Source organism: Molothrus ater, chromosome Z (assembly GCF_012460135.2).
Source record: "Molothrus ater isolate BHLD 08-10-18 breed brown headed cowbird chromosome Z, BPBGC_Mater_1.1, whole genome shotgun sequence".
NCBI classification, from domain to species: domain Eukaryota; kingdom Metazoa; phylum Chordata; class Aves; order Passeriformes; family Icteridae; genus Molothrus; species Molothrus ater.
This window is the reverse complement of record NC_050511.2, coordinates 25029003-25056266: the sequence shown is the minus strand read 5'-3', so window position 1 is coordinate 25056266 and position 27264 is coordinate 25029003. Positions and strand designations below refer to the sequence as shown.

The 27264-nt window shown below is 39.5% G+C and overlaps 1 protein-coding gene across 1 annotated transcript in view; it reads left to right on the top strand.

Annotated features, from left to right (window-relative positions):
• ARHGEF28 (Rho guanine nucleotide exchange factor 28) overlaps positions 1 to 27264 on the top strand; it is a 119731-nt gene that overhangs the window by 44532 nt on the left and 47935 nt on the right. Inside the window, 3 exon segments of the mRNA XM_054517972.1 lie at positions 20591 to 20721; positions 23194 to 23495; positions 25991 to 26135. Coding sequence (XP_054373947.1) covers positions 20591 to 20721; positions 23194 to 23495; positions 25991 to 26135 — 578 coding nt within the window.

The window sequence follows — 27264 nt, the reverse complement described above, 5'->3', positions numbered from 1 at the left end:
GCAGAGTACTTGCTGAAAATCAACCAGTTGTATCTATGTCAAAGAGGGAACCTCTTTTGTCTCTGGCATACATAGATGGTGTATCCAACAGTACTGTGATACCAGGACTTTTCAATAATGTGTTAAGTGTTGTGGGAACAGCCACCTTGAAAATAATATCTGATAGAGCAAACATATGTGACTGAAGCCATATATGTGACTGAAGGCAAAATAAAGTCTGTAGAAATGTTTAAATGACACAGCGAGTTGTGGGCCTGGTAGGAAAATATAGCCAGCTGTGCTAGACAGCACATTTATAGACTGAAACTCCACTGGAAAGGTATTTTCGAGCCTTGTGGAAAGCTACAAGAGCAATAGACAAACACGGGCTCATGGAAAGCACATCAAGTTGTAACTAAGCTCTGCATGTGGGAGATGCCACTCTGACATCAGTGGCCTGTGGTCCCGTGCTGAGCTCAGAAAGAGCAGCCCAAATGGAGGCATTCTGTATGCAGATTTTGGTGCTGCAAAGTTAAGATTCACTTGGTGTGTGCAGAAAGGAAGGGGATAGATGTGCATGCATAGGGGGGATATATGTTGGAGGGAAATGAGCTGACATAAACTCAGAGACAATTCTAAGATAAGAAGCTGGCCGAGTATTTTATTACCTCTCACTAAATCAGCATCTAGTTATCTATTGTTTTAGTTACTGTTATGCCAAATACCTGTACTTCAACTATTTGATGATGATTTTCTCACTGTCCCATACAGGGAATACGAGAGCACCATGAGGGAATTAGGACTAGTAGCAAAAGCCCTAATATTCACAGTCATTCTAACTTTAGTGCTTTTGAAAATAGGACACCGTACCACTCTTTGCCTTGCTCAAAAATGCAAGGTATGTGTGATGTTAGTGCCCGTGTGTTCAAATCTGTTTTGTCAAGCAAGACCAAAGTATTGGACTGCATCTCAGTGTAGGAGTGTGTGGAGTCACTGGGGAGTGATTATGGATTGTTAATATGAAAGCCACATTTGCTCTGGTCTTTGTTCCTGTTATACCATCTGGACAGAGCATAAAGTAATTTAGAAGCTGACAAAGTAGAAGTTCTCCACCCTGAAATGGTAGCTGATATTTCTTTTTCTTACTCCTGAAATGCTTTTTCCTTCTAAGGCATCATTTGCACAGAATTGCTTGTGACAGCTGAAATAGAAGCCAGGCCCTCTGGCTTCAGACCTGCTCATTTTCTGGTGCTTGGTTGGGCAGATGCATCAGATCCTGAGTCCTCTTGGAGGAACAAGCAAGTGACTTCGGCTATGGTTCATACTGTTAGGAGTGGTAGTGCAGATTTTTAGAGGAGCTAAGAGGGCAAAAAGAGTGGTGAATGTGACTATCATTTGAACAAGTTTTAGGTGCTTAAAATTTGATTTAAATAAATTTTATTAGGCATTTTATTTGCATATAAAGTAAAATTATAATGTGTAGATATACCTATATGTGTTCATACATGTGTGTATATGAAGTGTGTCCTGAGCACAGGATTATCTTCTATTAAACTAAGAAAAACTCCTTGTTGTAATGCCTATATGAGAAAGAAGCAGCCCTCTGTCACCCTCTTTATCATAATTACTTTAGAGTATGTTTAAGAAGTTGACTTGTTTGTGGAAAAACTGCAGTGAAATCAGGTCTACTCATTTTAGAAGTCTCTGTAACTGAGAGTTTGACTGCCCTGTGTAAGGACTGGAGCATGGACTTGCTGCTGGCCCTGCTGTGAGCTGTCCTTTCCCATCTCCGGGTTGTGCACTCAAGTTGGCCAAAACACTCATTATGTAGACATCCAGTGGGATTTTGCCTTTGACCTCAGCAGGGCCTGAAAGGCTTCCAGTGAGCACTATGTATGAGATCTGATGGGGCTGAATTGCAGGCTAGGGAATGAGTGGACTGTTGGGTGTGCAATAAAAAGTGGAAGTGGGGAGGGATTGAAGAAGGATGGAAATAGTTTGGTGACAGCCAGAAATTTTTAAATTTACCAAAGCTGTCTTTACTGGTTTATGTGAATGTAAAAATCAGCATATGTTCTAACCTGACTCATTTAACCATATTGCTGAATATCATAGTTTTCTTACCCTGAATTGTTTCAAACTATTCTTAAAAAAAAAAAAAAAGGTTTGCTTGGCAATGCTGTTAAATGGCAGTGGTTTGGGCAGGAAAAGCACACAGTGGGGGATAAGAAGAGAAATTCAAATAGTTGTCAGTGGGGGAGAGGGAAACAGCTAAAGGGGATTGAATGAAAAAGAATGAATAGAAACAAGCAAACTCTGGAATCTCACTAGTAGCTGGATGTGCAAATCAGAGAGTACTTGTAAGAATGAGAATGCAAGTGCTCTTTGAATGGGGGTACAAAGTCCCCCACTTCTGTTTTTCACTACTTTTCCTATGTGGTTCTTGCTTTAGAAATCTTCACCAAAAAATCAATGTTGTCATGGAATGGTTTTCATTGGAAGGGACCTTTGAAGTAGCAGTGACTACTGGAAGAGCTCTCCTGTTCCTGCTCTCTGTGTTCTTCCTCAGACATCCCTTTCAAGCATGTTGATCATTATAGCACTTTCTCCACAGAGTTTGGGAAGTGCCTTTGCAGAAGGCTTTCAGTGTTTGGTAGGATGCTAAAAGGGCACCAACACTCCCTTCTCCCTGTTTTCTTCATCTTTGGATTGGGACCTGTCTGCCTTAGGCACCACGTCTAGTAGTGAGTCTTGTAGTTTAGTTTTAAGGATTGTAGTTCAATTTTTTTTATGCAAAATGTTTCTCATCCTCCCGGATCTCTAAAGAGCCCCAGGGATATCAGTCCAGGGAGTGATGGGCCAATAAGAAGCCAAGAAGATGATGAGTTTTGGGTTTGCACTATTTAAGAATGGGAGGAATAGGAGTGAATGGGAGGAATAGGAGTAGGGCACAACAGGATGCTAGACCATGCTTAACGAGAGGCTGTAGGGAGATCTCCAGTACTAGTCACACCTGCCCATGTTCTTTCCCCTCTTTCTGTCTCCTTTGGAAATTGTTAGAGATCTGTTTAATGTTTACAAGAGAAAAAACTGCTAAACAAAACCCAAAACCAGCCAACCAAACCTCAGAGTGCCCCCCCCCCCCCCGCCCCCCCCCCCAAGGACTTTTTTCCTTTTTATCATTTAAGGTAAATGTGCTGGAAACACTGAGAGAAAACCAATATCTGTTTGGAAGAACAAATAAAAGAAATAAATGGAAAGCAACAAAAAAAGGATTTTTTTCCCCTTTCAATATTATGCATGTGTTTTATTGCCAGGCATTGTCATCCTCAGAATCAGCAACCCTGTATGTACATTTTGGGAAAAGTCTACGAGGTGACAGCTGTATGCTGTCACTGCTGGGCATGTAACAGTGTAAGCAGAACATGGGTTTTTAAACATTTTTAATTCCTTCCTGTACTTCATAGCTGGTTGGGAAAGATTATGTTCACAGGTCCATTTGTAAAGCTGCAAAAGTTTCTCTTTCCCATTAAGAACAGTGACCCAAACACCCAGTTTTTCTTCCAAGGAAATACAGCTTTCCCCCACATCTCCCCTAAACTTCAGGAAGGGATGATGATGATAATTTTTAAAAATAATTTCCATGATCTCCACATTACATTGCCAACAACCTAGTAGTGTCTGTCTCTTCTATTCTGTTTGCTCTGCCAGTGTTGAAAAACTCCTGGAAACCATGTTTTGCCAGAGATAAAATTACTGATGCCAAGTTTTTGGCAGTTCACTGTGTTACCAAGCAGCTACAAAATATTTTTAGTAGAGTCTGCCCTTTGATTTTCATGATTCCACAGAAATCTCCATTTAACCACAGATCAGTTTAAGGAACAGAACATAATTGCCATAATGATCTTCTTTTCTGTATACTAGTGGGCCTGTACTGAAATATGCTGAAAAATCTGGTTTCAGTGTTGCTGTTTTGTTCTTTTCTTTGATTAGATTTCCTCACCATGGTGGGTAAGACTTAAAAGTGGTAATTGTTTTTTCCTTTAAGATAGAAAAAAGCAAGGTCCTGCTGTCTGGAGTTTTACCTTTGTGCAGTTTTTGTTATGTCTGTAAATTTATTATATTTTGTACTTGCTGTACAAAATATTTTTTGCTTTATATTTTGCTCCTTTTTTGTGTTTTTTTTTTTCTTCTGGGATTTTTAGGGCAGTGTTTGGAAGTGTTTGGAGTCAAGTGTGCCTGTTTTGACATTGGAACTACAGGAAATAATTTTATGGTTACTGATAGGTAAGAGTGAAAGTTAGTGTGTTAAGTGTTGCCTATTTGAAACAGTTACAGGAGTTCTCTGATTCAGACTGTGCAGATCTTTTCTGTTTGCAGTCCTTTTTATATTCTTCTGGCAGCTTTCCATCCTATCTTTGCTTTATGTATGCTTTGAGAGAGGTGGAGTGATCCAGAATAGCATTTCTAGTCCAGGACCTGCAGACTCCTGCTTCAGTTTCTCTCCTTAACAGATTTCTACCAAGACTTTGGGCATATCACTTATCTTTTCTCTGCAACTCATTTTTTCCTGAAAGAAAGAGGACTGTAGAGAGCAAGCTGATAAAGAGGCACTACAGGACTTGGATGATTTGAGATATGCAAATACTCAGATTGGTTGTGCCAAAGTTCAGTTTGTGGTAAAGGAAGATTTAAAACCCCTAATTTTTAGTCAAAAGGTAGATGATTTGAAAGTTGCAGAGAGAAACAACAACTGAAGAAAATTGGACAGTTACCACTGCAGCTAATGATGGTGACAATTGCACTCTGGCATTTTGGGCTGCAGCTGTGCTGCTTCTTCCACTTTGCAAAATCTTTGCATGGCTCCTTGCATTAGAGGCATACCTTGGGGTTATTCTGTCACAGTACTGCCAGCACCAACCTTTAAACAACATTTAAACATGACAGTAACTTATTTCTGTAGATAAAAATATTCACATTTGTTTGGAGTGTCTATGAACAATGCAATATTGAAAACTGCAGAATAGTTAAGAGCTGCAGAAGATACAGGAAGTCACATTTTCCGGGGAAAATGTTCCACAGTTCAGGCTCACAGCCTGAACTGAGTTTAATTAGAAAGCTAGGGAGAAATCTGGAAGAAGCAGCATTAGGCATTGAAACAAGCTTGTTCTTGTTGCTTGGAGTTTCCTCCACTCTTGATTTTCTGAGGGATTATAATTCAAGTTAACCTCAAAAGGAAGAAATAAATAAAGAAAGAAAAATCAACATGCTACAAACATATGGTTTTTGGCTTTCCAGAACTTGTTCTATTCCTCTGCCTAAAATCCCAAACAAATTTGCTCAACAAAATAACCCTCCATAAAGGTGCTTTTTAAAAATTGATGTTTAAATTACCTTTTTTTGGCCTGTCTTCTACCCAGTTTCATTTCATGCTAACATAAATGAGCAATCTGGGATGTATCTAATGTCAAGTTACTCTGTAAATGTGAAATATAACCCAAAAATATATTATGAAGTAAACAGTTGTAGTCTTGAGAGTGCACACAAGAAAACATTTCTCAGCTTTCTTCCTCCTCAAGAGGCAGCCTTCCCTTGAAGTCTTCCCTGAAACATAGAAAATTTGATTTTTAATGAGGTGGGTCTTTGGTGAACTTTTTGGCATCACAGTCTGCCAGTGTGAGTGTAGACTCAGTACCCAAGTCACTGGCACAGCTTCAGTAGAAGCGAGGTCCAAGTCAAACTTCAGTTTGCTTTCACATGAGGCAATATGCACGTTCCCTGTTCCTGCTCTCACAGGCCTCCATGGAGCTGAAACAAGGAAGACTAATCCCTTAGTCCTCCTGCTTTTGCAAATAATCTCTCATTTTCATTAGGGAGCTTTTCATCAGGATACTGAACAAAAAAGTGATGAGCTTTCCACCCACATTTGTTCTGTGTTTCCTAGCTAGTCTTTTGATCTGAATAAATACTGGACAAGGAGGTCATTTAGACAAATTATCTCTATGTGTGCTGTGCTTACTGGTTGTTTCAAGAGTCAGGGCATACTGACCGCTGCCACGTGAAAGTAGTATTAATGAGCTTCTTATCCTAATCCAAGCTTGCTTGCTACCCTACAGTGATATTGGTGTTTTATAAAAAGGATATAAAAAAGAAAATGTCTGCCATCAGCCATGAACCAGACATCAGAAAGGTCTGGGTTGGAGGAATGCTGTGAAATCCTAGCAGCATGTGAGTGAACTGGGCAACACAAAGAGTTTGAGACAAAACCCAAGATTTTGTGTGTGCCCATGGGCTTTTTGGAGCTATGTTGAGTCAGTACTAGGCACAGGTCATGTTCTTGCCTAAGTTTTGTAAAAATATTGGGCCCTTCTCTGTCCCAGTCTGGTCAGTGTTTTCCAAGGATCTTGGAGTACTAGTACAGTTTGTGCAAAGCTGTTTCTTTTAAATTTGTGAAGGCACATTGCTTTTTAGTTTATCGAAGAAACAAGCCTGAAGTCCCACTACTTACAAACTACTGTTTTTCAAAAGAGGTACCTATGGCTAAGACCTCTTTGTAGGAGAATGCATCATTCATTCAATATCACAAACATCATATTTTTATCATTTATAACAGTGTTATTCTTATTATAGGTTTCTAAGTGTAGTTGTCACCCTGCTTTCAAAGAAAGCAGTAAAGAAGTAGCCTAGACAATTAATTTAGTAATTCACATTAAAATTAGAAATGTATCTGCTGGGGAATAGTAAGGAAGTTGATAGAAATTTAGATAGCATGGTCTTCTCTCAGTCTGGATGATTTGCTGCAACACAGTGATTCCATGTGCCTTGTCTGGGAATGATAAAAAGATAGATCCTTTGGAAGTAAATGGAATTAAGTACAAATACTCCTGGACTGGCAGTCCAGCTTAAAGCAATCCAGAAAGCAGTGTGCACAAATTGTCTCTGCTTTTTCTGCAGCCTGCCATGATTGCAGAGCGTTTCAGTGAATTTGCTGTGTCTTAGAACAGTGCTTTTGGAGATGGATAGGGTGCTCTGCTGCTCTCAGCAGAGTGTCTGTGAAGGCAGCAGCTGCTCTGCATTCTTTCCAGGCTAGAGTCCAAAAATTGCTCAAATAAGTAAATGAAAACTTGACCCAGTTTCTAGTGCTGTATTGTTATCTTATGTTTTTCCTTATTATTTCTGTTATGTGTCTACACAAGATCTACAGAAGATCTACTTGTTACACTAAGAGGTCCCAAATGTGTATGAGTTTTATCTTCAGCTGTTTGAATGGAAGAGTGATGAACAGAGCATGAGGGGGACATGTGAGCAGGAGATTTATGGGCTGGTGGTCAGGGCCATTTAATCTCATGTCAGAATGTGGCTGGCTTTGATACCTAAGTCACCCAGGACTGTGCTTTTCTGGGAGTGCAAATTCTGCTGCTTTAAACTTGTAGTGGGAGGAGCAGGCTCTGTGATGATGTGGCTATGATCCTCCATCCTGTTGACACCTGTGGCTTCATCACGGTTGAAAGCATGGAAAACAGGCACATACCTTGTTAATGTGTATAAATTATGAAAGGGTGGGTGTCAAGAGGCTCTTCTCAGTGTGACAGGCAATAGGACTAGAGGCAGTGGGCAGAAACTGATGCACAGGAATTTGAGGAAGGACTTCTTTACTGTGTGGGTGACTGTGCACTGAGCAGATTGCCCAGAGGGTGTGGAGTCTCCTTCACTGCAGATACTCAAGAACCATTTGTGCTCAGTCCTGTGCCATGTGCTCTGGCATGACTCTGCCTGAGCAGGGAGATTGGACCAGCTGACCATTGTGGTCCCTCCCATCCTGGGATTCTGTGATTCTGTTTGCAAGGAAAGCATGCAGTGCAAGAAATTCTGTGTTCTTCCTTCCCCTGCCCTTCCCAGCTCTGATCCCCTTTGGGTGATGCAGTGTGGTTGGGTTGCCACAGGGTGCTGGAGAGGGAGAAGGAGATGGAATCCACCAAATACTGCGACGACATTGGGTAGTGGTGATGGACAGGGACTGCCTGCCTGGACCATTTGAAGTCCACTGCTGAACAGTTTAAATCCCAAACTGCTTTGTTACTTGTGGGAGGCCTCTGCTTGCAAAATAAGAAAATAATAGGTCAGTTCCTTAAACAAAATGCCTGAATCTCCCATCAGAAACTTAGCAATAAGGAGCATCATAAAGAATAGGTGAATGAGGTTATCAACTAAGATCTCAAGGATCTGGACTTGGTCCTTTTTTCTTTAGTGATTGGTTCATCAATGATTTGGGAAAGGGAGAGAGAGAGAATAGGGATGTGGCAAAGCTTTTCTAACTATTCTTGTATAGACTTCCATAGGAAAGACCCTGGTCTTTACTGGAGAAGAGAAATGGTAAAACTCATGTCTGTGACAAGCCATCTTTCGAGACCTATGAAGATGTTGGCAGCCACAGTCTGCATAGCCATTGTGTCATTGTTGTGGGCTAATAGTGTTACAGTTGGCAGTTGCTTGGTGCCTGGCATCTGGTTGGTAATGTTTTCCTTTAGTTGCCTTTCATTCATATTTGCTGAGTCTTTTTAAGTCTTAATGTAGGGTAAAGCAGATAGTTTGTGTAGGTACATTGTCTGATCCTTTCTGTGGGAAGATATGCTCTAATTAGTAAGAACAATGGAGTGAAGAAGGTAGGGAAGCGATGTGTGCCTGTGGATCACAGAGACCAGTGGTGGAGATCACCTAACCCTTTCTACTCCATTTTATTTGTCAGATGCTTTGATGTACTTTGGGAAAGGATTGCAGGCTCCACTGGGCCTGGGGCAGAATCAATCTGGGGGAAATAAATTTCATTGCTGATACCAGAGGAGACTATTCCCAGAGCAAAGTGAACCGGGTGGTTTTGGCAGAGCTTTTGTTTAGGTGGCTCTCATTCTACCTGTGTCCAAAAGTGACCCTCTCCTGCTCTGTTTGTGGTTGTTAACCACATTTTCCATCCTGTATATGTCCCTTCTCCATCTGGGGAGAGAGTAGTGGCTCAGGGTTGTCCCCTTCTGCTCTGCCTGAGAGAGAGAACTGCCAGCTGTGGTTTAGCAGTGTGTGGGGACAGGCAGCCCACCCACTTGGTACCATAGTGCTGTTCACTGCACGTGCAGGGAGGCAACAGTGCTCTTGCACGGAGTCTGCGGATGTGGTGACATTCCTTTCCTTCCTTATGTCTTGCCATGAACCACAGGAATGGTATGACAATAGACAATACACTGTACTATCTCTGAAAAACATTTAGATTTTATGAATGTATTTAGGTAAGCATTGGTTGAAAGAATTTAAGGCATTACATTATTTATCAAAAGTATTAGCCTTAGATAATACACATAAACCCTCATAGTTGTTCTTTATCTTCCCATCTGTATCTTGTTATATATTATGAAAAATATTTTGTCAGTGGAAAGAGAGGTTAATATTTTCCAGCTAAAAGCACCTTTTATCTCATAAGCGGTCAGATCTCTTCAGTTGCTGCCTGCAAATGCCACTACTTTGGAAAGAAGGAGTGGCAGGTGAAAAGTGGGTTGGATCACCCTACAAAGTGCAAGAAACAAAATATTTTTAGTCAAAGACTGTACGGCAAAGCCCTTCTTTGTGGCAAAGAACAGCATGACATCTTTCATGGCTGCATAAAGGAGTTCTACAAATAAGAAAAAAGAAGCCTTTCACAAGGCCCAAACAGAGCAAGTAATGTGAGTGATATTCTATTAACCCTTCAAAAGTAGGGGTTAAGGTTGATAATTTATCTGCACTTTCAGACTGGCATTGACAAATTCCTGTGCAAGATCCTATTCAGGAGAGGTTGCAGTGTGCAGGTAAAAAGCCTAAGAACTTGGACAAAAAAGAGATGATAAACAGGAGGAGTGCATGTTCAGGGTTTTATCACTGCAGACATTTAGTTGTTGGATTCTCTGAGAATTATGTAATAGGGCTGCTGTTGAAAAATTATTTAACAATCTTAATTACTTGTTTTTGTTAGAATGTTAAATGAACGCAGCTTGTTTAAGGAAGGGAGGGCAGGCAATAACTGAGCAGTCAGTGCAAACATTTATGCAGTGTACAGAGGTCATTCAGGAAAGTAAATGTCTAGGCATGTAAAATATTTTAATGCCATTAAATACATTGGCTGCATTTCCTCATGGTGAGTGTTTTGTTCAGCTCTAGTCACCCCTTCCTAAACTGAACAGAAGTGTAGAAAGGGCAATGAGAGTGAGTTCTTTCAGCTGAATCTATAAGTGAAAAAAGCCAGATTTGCAGAAAATATTCACATATGGAGGTATCACAGAAGTAAGCAAATTTTACCATTTCTTGTAAAACAGAACAAAAGAATAATTGATGAAATTGGAAGGTGAGAAATTTTACAGCAGCTCTCTACATTTAAACTGCCCTTTGTCCATGGAACACTGCCATTTGTGCATGTCTGAAATGAAAACTTTTATTCTGGTTGGTGTTAAATATATCCAATGAGCCAGACAGCACACTTGTGTAGGGAAAATTACTGTATAGAGGGGAAATCTTCTCTGTTGGAATAGTTGGGAAGGCTTTCCTTGATATGCTCTGTCCTATCCTGTAGTAAACCCCATAAGTTTGGGAAAAGCACCATGGAGGATATGAACAATAGGAATGCTGAAACAGTAAAAGAAAATTCCTGTTTCCCTGTCCTCCACCCCTAACCTATCTCTGTAACCCTATAAGGCAATGTCATGTTAACCCCTTACCCATTGGTCTAGCTTGGATCCTTTCCAACCCTATAAAAGAAGCATACTGTACCCCATTAGGGGGGAAAGAAGAAGAGCAGAGACCCTTCACGGACCTCCCCAAGTAAAGCCATCTCCGTGGAACAGCCTGCGCCTTCTCCTTCTCCTCTCTCTCCATCTGCTGCAGCCTCCAGCCCGGGGCACCACTACCTAGCAAGCAGAGCTGAAATCCTGAGAGCTTGCAATCACTATAGAGCTGATAATCACCATGCCTGCTAGATGGTAGCCCCGCGGCGTTGGCATGAGAGAGCTAGCCTCGGGCACCCAGTCTCTACCCAGGGACTGAGCTCCTGAGCCCTACTGCTCTGCTTTATGAGAAGGCTGATCAGAGGCTTTATTACTATCCATTTCTCAAACTGTGGCCACGGTGGGAGGCAGGCGAGTGCCCTGGGTGGTGTGCAGGTGGGAAGGAGTACGTCAGTGCCTGCATTCCTGTATGCCCAGGGGAGTTATCAGTGCAATTTGAACCTGACATTCCAGGGAGTGGAGATATTTTGAAGTGGATGCTTAGAGCATGGATTTATATCCTCCCTGTATTTTCCATTGTCTGTTGTAATTCCCTGGGGCTGTTAATTATACATATAAATCAAACAAAGTCTCTGAGAGTGTCTAATATTTAAAGTGAAAGTCTAAGGCTTCCAGTGTCTGGGGTGAATTATTCTTTTCAGGCCTAACAAAGCTGGCAGAACTTCAGTTAAGGGAAGGGCAGAACAATGATGTGTTTCAACTGTGTTTTATGTAATTTATGCACTTTATGAAGGGCTTGTATAATTATTTTATCCCTGAAAATATGATGGATATTTTTCTAATGGGTTTTGAATTAAATTTGCATTTGAATTGCATTATTTCCTTCAACAAATACATTGTTATCTCTGACTGAAATGTGGATCAAAGAATCACTTGAAACATAATACAGAAGTAGCGCTGCGGACCCTAGCAGCCTGAAAAATAATTGAAGTGAAGTAAGGAATGTTAACAAGCTCAAATGTCATCATCTTCCAAAACCTGACATTTAAGCTGATCCACATTCCCTCTTCTCCTTTATGTGGAATACAAAACCACATAGATTGTGGGGTAACTAAAAGAAATGTTTGCTGGAGTTGGTTAAGAAACAGTGGACATGTTATTTTTGTATTAGCTCTTGTATAGCCACATATAAGCCTATTTGAAAAAAATGTAGTTTGTGTAGCCTAAAGATGTTGGGGGAAGGGATAATGAGTTCCTACTGAATACTAATTGCCTGTGAGTTGTTCGGGGAGACTGTATAAGAATGGAAGATTTGTTGTAAATTAGTCACTAGCTGTATTGTGCATTGCAGTGAGGTTAGACCAGAGCTGTAAAGGTGCCAGCTCTACAAAATCCTGATGATTCACTGTCTAACTTGGTGATTGTGTGGAGAAATTAGTGTGTAGACTAAATATTATTGGAAAAAATGCTCCTCTTTCTTCACGACACTTAAGTTTTAAGATCATTTAAGCTAGAAAGATGGGAGTGACAGATTTTGAGTGAGTTATCACTGCTTTTCCAGCTGCAACATCCCAAGGTCTGCCAAAATTATAAATGCTGAGAGGAGGGGTATTGCTCTGGAGTGATATAGAGCCCAGCAGATTGATTAGTCCTCATAGCTTGATGTTCATCTTTGGCTACCTTAGTTCCAGCATTTTGCCTGACCTTAATTTGAGATCTTCTAACCCCCACTTTTAACATGGAAACAAAGCTTTGCAATAGTTTATTTGCTTTTGAGAAGTATTTTCTCATTCCTTACTTGGCTTCTATTGTTTTCATTTGCATCAAAATTGAAAGGTGAGTTAATGATTCATTGGCACACAGTGACCTTACAAATAGTTCTGGACCACGATGCAGCAGCTCAGCTCGAAGCTCTCATACTTCAACCTTCTTGCTTCTGCTTTAATATTTGCAGCCCGATCTGTCTACATCCCTGGACGCCTGAAGAGAGCAAACATTTACAGCTTCTCCCTCCCCTGTGTTTAGTGGGCAATTTGATCCTTCTTTGTCCATTCGTTTATTCCACATTACTCTTAGGCTTGACTTGCTATTGAGAACAACAAAGTGCAACTTTGGGAATCTGCTCTCTGTTTATTTAGCACAAAAATGGACTCAGACTCTGATTCACCTTTTAATTACTCTTGGCCTTCCTTACCTAAAATGAGGATTCGAAGAAGGGCATCCAAACCAGGTAGAAAAAGCTATCTTCTTTTAAATGACTCTTGCTTTACAGCTCTGACTCCTTTTAATTTTCTGCTTCTGTGAAGGTGGCTCTATAAACTGCTTGTGTGAGGTAGATTTTTTTCCTATCAAAAGTCCATCTCACTGTTTTTAATGCCTTTTTAGATAATGGAGTTGGAATTCTTTAAGAAAAAAGAAAGTATTTTTTTCTCCAGATTATGTACTGTTCTTTACGATCGTTTTTATTTCTTTACTCTCTTAAAGCTTTTTTTTCACTTCTTGATGTATGTGTAGCTCTAACTGAACAATTCTGACACCCTGGAGCTGCATGGGATGGCAGCAGCTGAAAAAGTTCTGCTGGTTGCAGTTATTTTCACTTAGGGAGAATTTGGTAATTCAATTATGCCTCAACAACTAACAGGTTTTTAGGTTTTTTTTAAGTAATTATAAGAAAAGCATACCAGAATGAAGAGAAAAATGAAATGGGTCAGTTACTGTCTTTGCACAGTTAGACATTATCCTTCTTTGTGGAGAAATCTTTGTGAGGTAGGGATTGTAAATGCTGTCAGTATGAGAAAGGGGGGTTTTAAGGAGGTTCAAAGACACTGACTGGTAAGTTTATGTAAGGAAAAGCTATGATTGGAAGTTTTCATGAGGAAAGAAATTTTTTTACTACATATAAAAGGAAAAGAATGAAGAAAAGAATGGCAAAAATATGATTTATGCTTCTTTCATAGAATTGGGAGGGTTTTTGTGTTTCAGAAAGGGAAAAAAACAAATCAGAGAAGTAAGATGCATCAGTGTCATTAAATACAGTAAGCCAAGAGACTCATTTTTACACAGACTGAGACTTTGACCTAGTTTAGAGTGGAAAATGTGTACAGAATGCATGTTTTAATGTGCAAGGCACTTCCTCAACTTATTCCTTCTTTTCACGAGGAAATCCAGTATTTCCCAACTGCACAGGAGTTTCTGCTGTGTGTGAATGCCCATGCAATTTGCAGAGATGAAATGAGATGCAAGTTGCACAGTATGTGTTTACTCCTTCTCAAAGGAGGACTTGTTTTATCTGTAAATGCTGTAGCTGTGCACTTAACCTTCATTCACCTTTGTTTAGACAGATCTTTTTAAAATACTTGACTGGATATCGATGTGGTGTTTGTGTGTTACAGTATTGCACCTTATTTTCCGTCCTTGCTAATAGTATACCAACACAGTATACACACAGGTGACCTTATATGTGGGGTTGTTGGAGCAAGAAGGTGCTTTTGGGTACCTGTGCATATTTTAGTGGCAAAGTTCAAGGGTTTGTTTGTGCTTGGCTGATTGAAATTCTGTGTGTTGATGTGGTGGGAGAAGTGCCTTTGCAAGGGGAGAGCAGGCTCATGATCTAAGCACGTGATCTGTGTTTTTTTCTGCAAGTGTTTAACCGTGACCAGTTGATCCTGGTGTGCAGGTGTGGGGCACCTAGCTTATGCCTGCATTTCATTCCTGCAGGGCTTCAGGTCTCAGTGAACAAGAGACTTGCAGTGCCTGGCAGGAAACAGTGCAGGGTTCTTCCAGACACTCCACAAATCATGAAATCATGTATCTGTGCTGGGTGCTCCAGCTCTTCTGGGCCATGGCATTTCAACTGCCACCCTTCCCCTCTGGAACATCAGGCTGTTGGTGTCCTGACCTAGGGTTGCTCCTCTTGGGAGGCCAGGGAGCTGTGCAGACTGTCCCACTCTTTGGAATGGAGAGTCAAAGTTATCACACACCACTTCCCATCATGTACATCAGTGTTTTCACATTTTAAGGCCCAAAGTTTCATTGCTGCTCAGGAGCCCTTCAGACTGTGTGTGCAACCCCTGCCCTTCCCCTGAACTCCTGGAGTCTTTCAGGAGCCAAGTGCAGACTTCTTTCCTTTGGGACATATCATTGCAGATTGCCACCTCCTGCTGAAGCTGCTGGGCATGGAATATTTAAAGGGTAATTAGGCTATACAGGGAATGTGAACATGACTTTGTCCGAGTGATTGGACTGGGGAGAGGATCTAGGATTTTCTCCTTGTTGCAAGACGCCAAAGGTATTTATTTTGTTATTTTATGTGAAATTGTCACCAAGCATAGTCCTTGCTCTGCACAGTCCTACCTGCTCAGAGACAGTGACTCTCTCAGCCTTTTTGTGGGCTTTAAAAACATTCAGGGGTGCTAAGAATATCTGTCTCTGATATGTCTGTCCTACCTCACTGGGAGGTGGGAGTTACACACTGAGTCCACTCATGCAGAGGTGTGAAGTGAAACCAAACATCCCATATCATGGGAAAGTTTGTTGGGTTTTTTTGTAGACTGTTCTATAAAATGAGACACGAACTTATTTCTGTTTGCATATTCATTGGTGTAGTAGGTAAGGTGCCTTCTTCAGGGTGGGAGTCAAGACTGTGGATCCCACATTGAAAACAGCCCACATTTAGGTGACCCCACATTTAGATAAGCAAGATGAAAAGTCAGATTGACAAGGGATTTTTTTCTTAGTGGCTACTTTGGTATTACATCTTGAACATGTTGGCATTATTTTCCAGCATCTATATGCCTGATCCCCCTTGTTTAGTATACAGGTAACACAGTGCTTTAGTTTCCGCTTTGTAGATTTAAGACAGTTAAATGTTCATCCATGACAATAGCACTTCAAAGCCTACCTCATTTATCCTCCATGTAGGCTTATTCTTAAGTACTTGCTTAATTTTGCTGTCAGGAGAAGTTGTGCTGTCTGAATGAAGGCCTAAGAAACCTCAATTAAGAGTGCAGTTCTCCCCCTGAAACTGATTGTATGGTTCATTCTGTAGATGTGCATGTTGCTTGAGTTGGACCCCTGCTAGGAACTTCTTTTTAAAAATTCAGGTGACCTGTTTTTAGAGGAGTAGTTCTGCAGTCCTGCATGACCCATCCACTTAGCTGTCTCTATTTTTCACTGATTTCCAATTATACATTAACCCCTGCTCAGATTGCTGGCGGTAAATGTGATGAGCTGTCTGAAAACTGTTCATGGTATTTAGAGAAGGGAATTTGTAATTTCTTTCCTGGCTCTTGGCTTGGTCATGTTGATGTATTTAAATGCTCTTTTGCTGTGTGTTCTCCCATGAAACAAGTTAAGTTTTGATTTTTGGTAAAATAAAAAAAAACAGTGTTGTGTTCTTGCCATTTTCTGACACAGGCCATTCAAGGCTATACGTTTTCTTTCACCAACATAAACTATGTTTTTAATTACTGCTATGATGATCTTTAAAGTTATAGTATTTGTATAAACTTTGTGGCTGGCAGAATACACAGACCTTGCTGTGTAACTCTACAATATTAGAGAAGACGTAGAGAAGAGAAATTGTGCTTAGTTAGTCTTTGATCAAGGTCTTTTATTTTACCCATGTTTGGAGATTATTCTTTCCAGCATGACATCTAAATAACACGTACATCTATCTTGACTGTTTATCAGGCAGATGGCAGAGAGCCACAGAGTCTTCAAAAGAAGGCATGTCTTTATTATTTTTCTGTGATCACAGTGTAGAGCCAGAGGGTGTTCAGTTCTGGCAGAAGGATAGCTTGTTGAGCTGTGCTTGCTAGGTTGTTTCAGTAGCAAAGGTAATTCTCCTCTGTTCTATTCTGGTAATTCTTACTTTAGTAAGCATCTTGAAATCCATTTCCAATACCTTACAGAAGCTGAACCATTCTGGGGACACCTTTGCCAGTTTGCTCTGGCAGTCCTGTCTTTTCACAAACAATGTTGAATTTTTGCATCTGCAATGCGAATAACCTTATTGAATGATCAGGGAAGATTTTTGAGGCATTTTATTTGAAAATGGATTTTGTTGATATGCTTCATCTTTCAGGCAAGTTCAGTCTTGTTGCATATTACTGCTGGTGCCCAGTACACTGAGCCGTTACCTGCTGCCATGTTAACCTGGAGGGAAAAGTCTGCTGATGGTCCCTGTGAGATCAAGAGCACTTGTAGCCAGCAAGGCAGGCCGGAGGCAGTTAGCAAAGCTGTAGGAATGCAGTGTGTGATTTGGACATTTGCAATGATTTTGTCACTTTTTAAACTATGTGGGCCTTTCCAGTGGAAATAAGTTACTAGTGCAGTCAATGTGTAATTAATATTGCTCTCCCCCACATTCAGCAAGGCTTTAAACTTCTCAGGTTACAAAGTTAGTTTGATGTTGTCATTCCTTCACATGTTTGAAATTGAGGGGGAGAGGGGGCAGAGTGGGAGTAAAGAGGTACAGTGGGGTCATACTGCCATTGCACTCAATGATCTTGCAGGTCTTTTCCAACATACCTAATTCTATCATTCTATGAAGCCTGAAATAATTTGTTACCATTTAAAACCCCAATGAATATTTATTTAGTCATCTCACATTTAACCACAGGCTAACTGGAGCATCTCCAGGAAAACATATGATATTTAATGTGGTTAATTAATAAGGGTTTACAGACTGAAGATACTGCAGGTAGGATATTGTGCTATAGCTTGTTCTTGCAGCATCTTTCTCCAGAATTTGTTACTTAGGTTTTTACTCTTGTACAGAATTTTAAAATAATGTAACATATTATTAGAAGGGGGATTTGGGTTCTTTCTGGCTTGGGATGTTGCAGTCCACTAAGTGACTGTGAAGACCCAATGTGACATCCCACCCTGTAGGGGAAGAGATCACCCAAGATGCTGATAAATGGTCAAAATGAATGGCAAAAGTCAGAGAGCCCATAAAAACTTACAAATTTTTAGTAGTAAATTACAACATGGTGTGGAGAATGTTATAAGGTAGTTCCTGGTGTCCTCCTGTGTAAGCACACAGCAGTGGGTTTTTGGTAAAGAGGTAGGTTGAAAAGGAGGAGAGAGAGAGGGAGATGTACTAAAGAGGGGGGAGAGAGAAAGAAAGGGAGATCACCAGTCCTGGCTTCAATGTCAGTCCAGGCAGTGGGGTGTCCAGAGTCCTGGGGCTCATGTACAGCCCAGCTTTAGAGAAGTATGTTTATTTATGTAATTTTTTTCACACCCAGGAGCTAAGTTTCTTGCTTTCTATACAAATGAGTTATCATGGACAGTCCATTTTTCTAGATCTTTCTTGACCTGGGTAAGAGGGCTTTGACAGTCTTGGGATGTCTTGACCCCTTCCCTACAGTCCATGCCTACTTCTCTACCTCTTTCCTGCACTTGAGCTGTATTGTGTTGTGCTTATCTCCAGGATCCAGAAGATGGATATTTGTCTCAGAAAAGTGCTGCCCTACCTCTTGAGCCACATCTTGTTCCTTCTCACAGCATGTCATTATGGGCAATCCTTGGCTAGCTCCACAGCTGTCTGTCTATTTGAGACATACACATCAGCCCCCTTATCTTTGAGGTTTCTGCATCCTAGAAGTAGGGAGTATTGCTGAAATCAAGAAACTGACTTCTTAGGGTCAGGTTTACGCTGTGGTGTGGGAGTCCCTAGTGCCTAGGCTGTTTTTCAGGGGTATGTGTTGAACCTTTGCCAGCCTAACACTGGAGGTGTACACCACCCTTGTCTGTTGTACCCCACGGGTTTGTATATGAGAGGGAGTGCAGGCTGGAGGAGCCATTAAGCATACAAGAAGTGATGGAGACTCTGACACTTTTTTGCCTGGTTGTTGGTTTAAGACCAACCTTTGGAAAGCTTTATATGCCACAAGAAAGTACTGTCAATTTTGCCAAATCACATTTCCAAATGATGTGAGCTGCCAGAGTTTGATGAGCTGCTGTAGAAAACAATGCTTTTATATTATTTATAAACAAAGGCTTTGGAATCTTGTCAGACATAAGGAAATGGTTTGCAGCTTTTTAGCAGTTCTCAATATGAGAGTCACTAAAATAATGTTAAAATTCTTGCATTGATGGAGAAACAAAATGAGATGCGTAAGGATGTTTTAATAGTATGAGATCCCACAAGGCCTGCCAGGACTTGAAACCAAATATTCATACTGTGCCATTTCTAAATTGGAATTTCCGTCTTTCTCTGAGTATAGAAGTTACTCTTCTCAGGCTTTATGAGATAGAATCTTAAAATTAAATAAAAGCTGTGGTGTATCATTGCAGATTTGGCAGCAGTCTGGGACTTTTTTTTTTTCAAAGCAACAAATGCACCAGATCTTAATAAGTGTTGTTTCTAATCCAGTTGTATTTTTTTATTATGAATTTTCTTGCAATCTGATTTCTATAAGCATCTTGAATGGGCTTTGAGCAACCTGATTGAATGAAAGATGTTCCTGGGCATGGCTAGGGAGTTGGATTAGATAACTCTTAAACTTCTCTTTCAATCCAAACCATGCCATATGGCTCTGTGACCTTCCAAAAGCAGTTACATTGCTATATTAATATAGTGTGAGGAAAGTCTTTGGTGGTATCTTTTCCTTTGCACATCAGTAGAAAATAAATTTCTGATGCAGCATAAAAAATATTTTAAAAATAATATTCAATAACAGACAAACTCAAATTAAATTTATTGAGTGGTTTGATTTTGGATATTTGGTGCAGTAGTCTCCTCACATCATTCTTATGCTAGTGTGGTGTGTCTCCATTCACTTCCAATGGCAATGCTTGCCTTACAGCATTTTAAGGAAAACTGCATTATGACTGCAATTTTTTTTAGCCTGTTTTATGACTGCAATTTTTTTAGCAATTGTTTTTAGCCTTCACACAGTCTACAACGGCCTGGTTTTGTGCTTTGTTAAATTTTGCTTGTTTTACATTCAGAGGTACATACATAACCTAGCCCAAATGCTGGACTCTTCATTCTTATAGCCAGTTTTAAGAGAAGTGGGCCTGCAGGACAAGATTTCTGCTTCTCAAAGGCAAAAAATACACAGCCTGTTGAGCTTTTTAAAATACCTGTAGTCCCAAGCACACTTTCAAAACTAAACTCTGGATTTCTGTTAATGATTTTTCGTGAAACTGTTCAAAAGCAGATCAGATGCAGTATTCATCCTAAACATCTTCTTAATGGATCAAGTCTTGCTTGATTGCTGTCACTCTGTAAAGGCAGTATTAGTGGTATTTTATTTATATCTCTTTTGCAATTTTACTGTGTTTTTTTTAATTTTGTTTTTTTTGTTTGTTTGCTTGGTTTTGTTTTAAGAACATTAATCTGATTCCTTGGTCTAAGATTAGTATTTATGTGGCTGTCAGTAGGTAGATTGCTTTAGGAGAATCATTATTTGGTTGCAATTGAATAGTATTTCATTTATTTAATGTATCAGATGTCAGGCATTTAATGTATAGGCAGAATCATGCACAATTCTTCCCAGCCCATAAATCTTGTCCTGTGTTGTTCTGCAACCACAAATCTCTGCTAAGTTCTACTTAGGTGGAAAATAGTAGCTTTTGCTAGCCAATACACAGGAACATTTATTTTTTATTTATGTGAATGATTCTATGGTACCCTTGAGAGTCTTGACAGCTATAGGCTTCCTGGAACATATAGCAAATGTTGGGCATCTATGAAATGAGCACATTTTGCTGCGGTCGCACAAATATTACTCAAATTGTAATGCTAAGATCTGGTTCTTAATGCTTAATTTTGCAATTTTTATGGTAGTACATATACATGAGAAGGAAATGGTTTGAGAGTTAATGGAAAATTTCCCATACTTTTTATTTTCCAGAGCACAGACACTCTACCCTTGATGTTCTTAGGAAATTGAAGTCTGCCCCTACTTTCTTTGCTGCAACCAGACTTTCTCCCATGCTGAGTGGAAGTGATGAAGTATATGCAAACTGCATGGTTGTAGACCAAGTAAGCTTATATTTGAACTTCTGGCTAATTTTTCTTCATTTTTGGTTAATTTAGTTGCATAATAGTAGGATCTTCTGGATCTGTCAGCAGTGCTGCCAATTAATAACATTTTAAATTAAAACCAGTAATATCTTACTCTTCTCTGCTATATTTTGTAACCTTTATATGAGGTCTCTTTTAACAGATTCAGTCAATTATATGAATTACTCTCCCCAAACTGCAGGAAGAACTCTTAAGGCAGGCTGTCTCTTCTGTGTGTTTGTGAGCTATACAACATGTGCTTCTTAACAATATTACTTGTTCGTGTGCATTTCAGATTTCTGAATTCTATGTACATTCACAGTACAGATGAATTTGCTGGATAATTTCAGAACTTAATTATAAGCTCACAGTGAGGCCTACAGGCTCAACAAAAACAAGACATTGGTGAAAAGGTGAAGTTGATGTCCTACAGCTGTCATGGAACATTCTGATATTGGAGGTCCTCACTAGAATTCCCATTTCTTATTTGTCACCAACACTGGAGATGACCTAAAGTGACATTTTACATCACTGTGTTGCGCTTGGAATCTTTCTTTCATGGTCACACTCCGATACGATAATTTAGGATGTGGGCATGAGTCTGACTAGTCACAACTTGTTTGTGGTGGCTTGATCTAGCTAAAGAGATGCCAGATTCTGGTGGTGTGTAGCTAGTTTTCAGTGATGCTTTAAGATGTTTATTTATTTGTAACCTGCTTTGAGCTCTCCCTTGCCTGATTGTTGGAATATAGGAGTAAGAAATTATCAGATAATGTTAAAAGTCTAAGATGTTGCAAGTGTGATTTTTCCCCCCTTTTTTTGCCTCCTGTCTATCCCTACCCCATTGCCTGAAACACTTCACCCAGTGCATTTGCTGCAGATCCATTTCATGTGACAGCTGAGATGGAAGTTTGAGTCAGAGACTTTTTTGTGTTCAAAATGCACTGAAGAGATGTAGTATAGATTACATATATATCTGTAGTATATCTATATATTTATCTATATAAACATATCTATATATCTGTAATATATATTACTGATGAATGTAACAGATGTAATAATGACGCATAAGTGAGCATCTGTCAGGGGACTACGAAGTGCAGTCTTTGAACCCTTGATTTGAATAATATCGAGGTTGGAAGGACAGAGCTGCATCTCCATTACAGATGGAGATATTACCCAAGTGTATTGCTCAGGAGGCCTTCAGCTTGGGTTGCTAACCTTTGCTTGCTATGTGGCCACATTCTGCTTTTTAAAATTGCTGTCTGGGGCCAAATTCTCCCGTAAGCACCACTCAGCAGGAGCCAGAGTGGCTGCTGGAAAAGGTCCCTCTGGTGCTGAGGAGGAACATTGCCCAGACAGGAATAACATTTCAGGAGAAACAGCTGCATAAGACCTGGGAAAGGCATTTTAGCTTCGTGCATGTCATGTGCACAGCAAAACAGAAGTATTTCCAGACTTGCATGTGCTGTAGCTTTGAATGCAAATGTGGGCTGCTGTAAAAATGCCAGCAGCTCTTCCTGTCTTTTACTAAGAGAAGCAGAATTAAGATGGAGATGAAAGCACATCTCAAGAGGAACTGGAAAAGAGGAAGTAGCAATCAGAAACACCAGGGCTTTGGAGATGCTTGCAGTCCTTCCTTTATTCTTGCCTTTATACAGGTGCTTTTTGGAGATTGAGTGTTTTAACTGGCAATGTGACTTTTTAGTATTATTCAGTATCTAATTACATGACTGTTGCCTCAAGCTAAAAGACTAACAGTGAACTGTATTTTAGTATCTTCTGCAGAGTCAACAGGGAATTATTTGTGACTAGAGTCTAAATCCTGATCCCTGTACCTGAGAAAATAGAATTTCCAAATCCATTCCTGTCCTTTTGCAAAAGGAGAGGTGCTTCAGGCCCCAAATTGCTTAACGGCAAAAAATAAGAGTAATTTCCCTTCCTTCCCTCGAGAAACTCTTTTCCAGAGTTCATGTATATTTATCTCAAAGCTTAGGAAACTGGTGCTGAAAAATTAAAAGTGCATGATGTGTAGGCATCATATAGGCATTTAATAAATTAAATTGCACAATGTTTGAATTCTCTTCCATATGTCTCCCACACAAATGTATTATGCATATTTTTTGCTCAACTTAAGGATAATTTTTAAATAAAATCTATAAATATTTGTATCAGTACATTTAATAAAATGTATAAATATGAGTGATAAATTCAGAAGACTTGGAAATACTAATTAATTGCTGCTCTAATTAGGGAAAAAAATAATGCAAAGTTCAGAATCCCTTAGTCATGTAAATTGCCTTAAATTCATGTGGTGTAGAAAGTAATAGGGAAAAAACCCACAAAACATATAGCCATAAATAAAATGGCAAACTTCTCAGGTCCTTGCTTCCTGGCAATATGTCAACAATATATTGTTGCCTCTTACCAGAACTCATTTTTTACCTGCAGGCTGGAGACTTAAAGCCTAACTACATTCATGGAGATGGTGTCAGCAGTGAAATGTGTCTGAACCCTAGCAACTCAGTCCTGATGGATACGAACTCTTTGTCTCCCTCCCCTGAGGAGAATGATAAATTTATGTATCTCCCAAATGAAGAAAGTCAAAGGCCAGTAAAAAGAGAAGAAAACACGGGATTAAGACATGGCATTTCACCTTCTCATCTGTATGTAGCAGATTCATATCTTCCAATCAAGACCCATGCATATATTAAGGATCGGGGCCAACTTTATGCTGACATGAAAAGAAGAAGGTATGGAATTGATTTGATGGTATGGCCAGAATAAGGATTATTTATTACCACCTTTTGTTTAAAAAGGTGAAGCAGGATCTGAAGTAATAACTAGTATTATTGGGGTGAAATCTCTGTTTTTCTTCACTAATATTTATTGTCCTAATAATCTGTTTTCATAAAATTGCTGCGAAGACATTTTTAACACATAAAAATGTCTTCTTAGTAAATGTATCTTGAATGCAAATGGATACTTTTATACCTTTAATTCTTGTATGCAAATAGTCTTAACAAAATAAAAAAAAAAAGAATCAGCTCTTCACTGTCACTACCATTGTGGCATTTTTGACAGATAACAGAATTTCACTGTGGTTTTTCCTCAGTTATATTTTCTGTTAAGAAAATTATCCAAAATCTGTTGAAGTCTCTGGGAATCTTTCAAGTCTTTAAATAGGCCTGTAGAAGGCCTACTCCTGATTCCATAGGTATTTATCTCAAAAGACACAGTGCACAGTGTATCTGCTGTTTATGACAGGTTCAGACTGTTTTCTTCTCCATTGCTGGTACACAAGGTTTGCTGCCATTTGTCTGAAGACCCTCCTCCAAATGGCTTCAGAAATGCAGAGAGCTTTGAAGATGGAACTATAATTTTGGTCATTAAACATAGGTTTTTAACAATTAATTTAAAATTAAACAATTTAACAATAAATTTTCTTGATGAAAAAGCTTTATTACTTCTCTGAATAGATGAGATTCCTTCTTATGCAGGAGGAAATCTGAATCTTGCTCCCACCTTCTGGGGAGTATTAGGACTAGTTGGAAGTAGAGCATCAGATCTATGTAAAAACAGCAAGGAAGAGAAGGGCCAGCCAATTATTATTTCAAGTGGGCAATAAGATTTTCTCTACCTTAATTCTGAGTTTCTTATGCAACTATGAAGGGCCACTAGCAGGAATATTTAACACAGATAATATAATAAATGTCAGACAGAGTTTTCTTTCACACTCCTTTTTTGATGTTTGTTGTTGTTTAAAGTTTTTTTTGTTTGCTTTTTCTTGCTAGCTATAGGGATGTCATGTAGAATACTATAATCTTCCTGTGCCTCTAGTCAGAAACATTTTTATCCTATGTATTTTTAGATAGCCCCACCCTTTTTAAGACCTTCGTTAGGTTCCTGTATGAGAACTGTATATAAATATATACACTTGTATGAGAGTGTATATAAATTTTCAGAGACACGTGATTTGCCTTAATATGTCATATGACATATGTAATTGATCCAAATATTAGGCATAAAATAGCACTAGTAGTATGTTATTCTATTTTTAAACTAGCTTCTTATGTCAGAGAAGTTCCCTAGAGAAGTTACACAGTAAGTCATGGATACTTGTCTGTTGACATAGACATGTACTGCTTTTTCAATTTTAACATGTGACAGTAACTGATAATGCATTTATATAAGTTGCTTCTGATATGTTGTGTGGGCTGTTATTCAGAAACATTGCAAAATATTGTACCCAGAATTGTAATAAGGAAGTAGTTTCAGACAGTAGTGATAAATTTGTGCTTCAAAAAAGTAGTGGTGTGTGAAGGAATTTTTGTGCTATTATCCGTGGTAGGAACTCTGGCTGTTTAGAAATACCACACATAATTTAAAGTTTTATGTTGTAAGGCTGGAATGCTATTGCAAGCAGTCAACCATTCCTTTCAGACACTCTGATGAAGAGACCATGAACTTGCTCTTGCAGGTAACAGGCCTCATCCTGGTAAACTCTGATACTGCTGAGCAGCCTTAGTGCACTCTCCTGCTCAGGAACCCTTTCCAATAAAATAGTCTCTACATGGCTGACATATTGATTTAGCCAGAGATTTTTCATTCTGCTTGTTGCTGTCTATGTTTTTAGATGTCTGTCTTTTGAACTGAACCTTATGAACCATCTCAAGACCCTCCTTAATCTCTTCTTGGTGTTTTTCTCTTCCATCTTCTGTCATGAAGTCACAGATATAGATAAAAATATGTCTGTTAACAGCCATGTCATATCTTCCAAATACACACACGTACATAGTATCCATCTATACCCACGTATACTAAAATCTGAGGTAGTTCTCTCAGTTCCTCTTACTGTCTCAGTTCTCCTTATCTTCTTTGAAGCAAGACAGGTTTATGCCTGGAAGAAAAAATCTCATTTTTTGGGAGATGCTGAGCATGTGTCTAAAACTCATGATCCCGAGGTAGCTGGCTGGGTGGGAGTGTGTGTGATCCTGGGTGATGCAGATACCTGCACTGTAGGTCCACGAGACTGTGTCAGAGGGTCCTGGACAGGGAAACTGACTGCCTTGATCAGGTGGCTGCAGACCTGAGAGACACCTTAGGGCATGGTTTACCTGACATAGTAATGGTGCTTTGGGCTGTCATTGGTCAGAGGATTCAGCCGTATCTTTGCTTATTGCATTAAGGTTGAAGTAAATTGCCGTGAGGAACTCAGGGAAGTTAAAGACTTTGTTGTTTTCTTCAGTTCAAGTCTCGATGACCTTGAAGTAGACAATGGAAGTGGAGGTGTGTCAGACAGATCCCATGTTCACTACCGTCCCCTCAGCTCTTCACAGACCATGGCTTCTAGCAGAGATGGATTGGACTTACCTACCAGTCTGCAGCCCAAGGTATTTGACCCTGTCTTGGTTTGAATTGTTTTCCTTTTAAGTAAATCTCTGAAACTGTGTGAGAAACGTCTGAATCTGAAGGAGACAGATGAGTTCTCAGCTGGCAGTCCTAGTCTCTCCAGGGAGAGACTCACATTGAGTTGTGAAGCTGAAACTGGGTGTGGCTGAGCTGGGCACCTGCCATGGAAAGAAAGTGTCCATCAGAGATTTACCTCAGCTTTAAAAAACACACCATCTATCGGAAATGTTTCAAAGGAAATATTTCAGGTTCAGTGAATCAGCATTTTTTAACCAAAATATATTTAGCGAGAAAATGTTTAACCAGCTCTAGTTATATGAGAGAGTAATGGTTTGTAAAGAGTAAAACTAGCCTGCTGCCTGTTTTAAAACGATTTCTACACTCAGGGAAATTCAGTTGGGGTGTCCACGGATTGATGTAAATCTCTTTGTTATGGTTTTCTGAAGTATCCTGTCTACATTAATTTTCATTAGACCATGGTGGAATTTCTGAGGTCTTCAGACACATACATAGAGTTATTTCTTGTTTGCAGAGATTCTTTATGATTTTTTTAGATGCACTTTCTGCCACTGTAGAACTTTATGTGACCTTCAGCAAATGATTTCATGAAGGGAGAAAAAGAGTTCAGCAAAAAAATTAATTATGATAGTGCTACTTTAAAAAATAATAAGGTAAGCATTTTACAGGAGTTTTAGGAATAGTCTCTATTTAAGTGTAAATGACATATCAAAAATTAGGGGATTTCCTTTCAGGTCTTATTGTTGAGAGATTTGGTAAGTGGAAAATGTTTTCAAATATAATAATGATTAAAAAAGCAAAAAACAACATAGAGAAAAGAAAAAGAGGTCAGGTCCTTTCTTTGGAAACTCTGACATAAGTAATTACTAAGGCATGGCCAAAGTCTCCATGAAATGTTGTTCAAGTATTAAAGTAAGATCAATGCCTTCCTTCGTAAAAGAAGATAGCTTGGTCATCAGAAATAATGGCCAGCAATACTGTGTGGATGTCACCTGTTACCAAATTGGAGAAGAATGTAAGCTTTCTTTTTTTCTCTTAGTCAAACTTGCACCCACAACTTATTTCCTGTAGCATACAAAAATTTGTCATGGT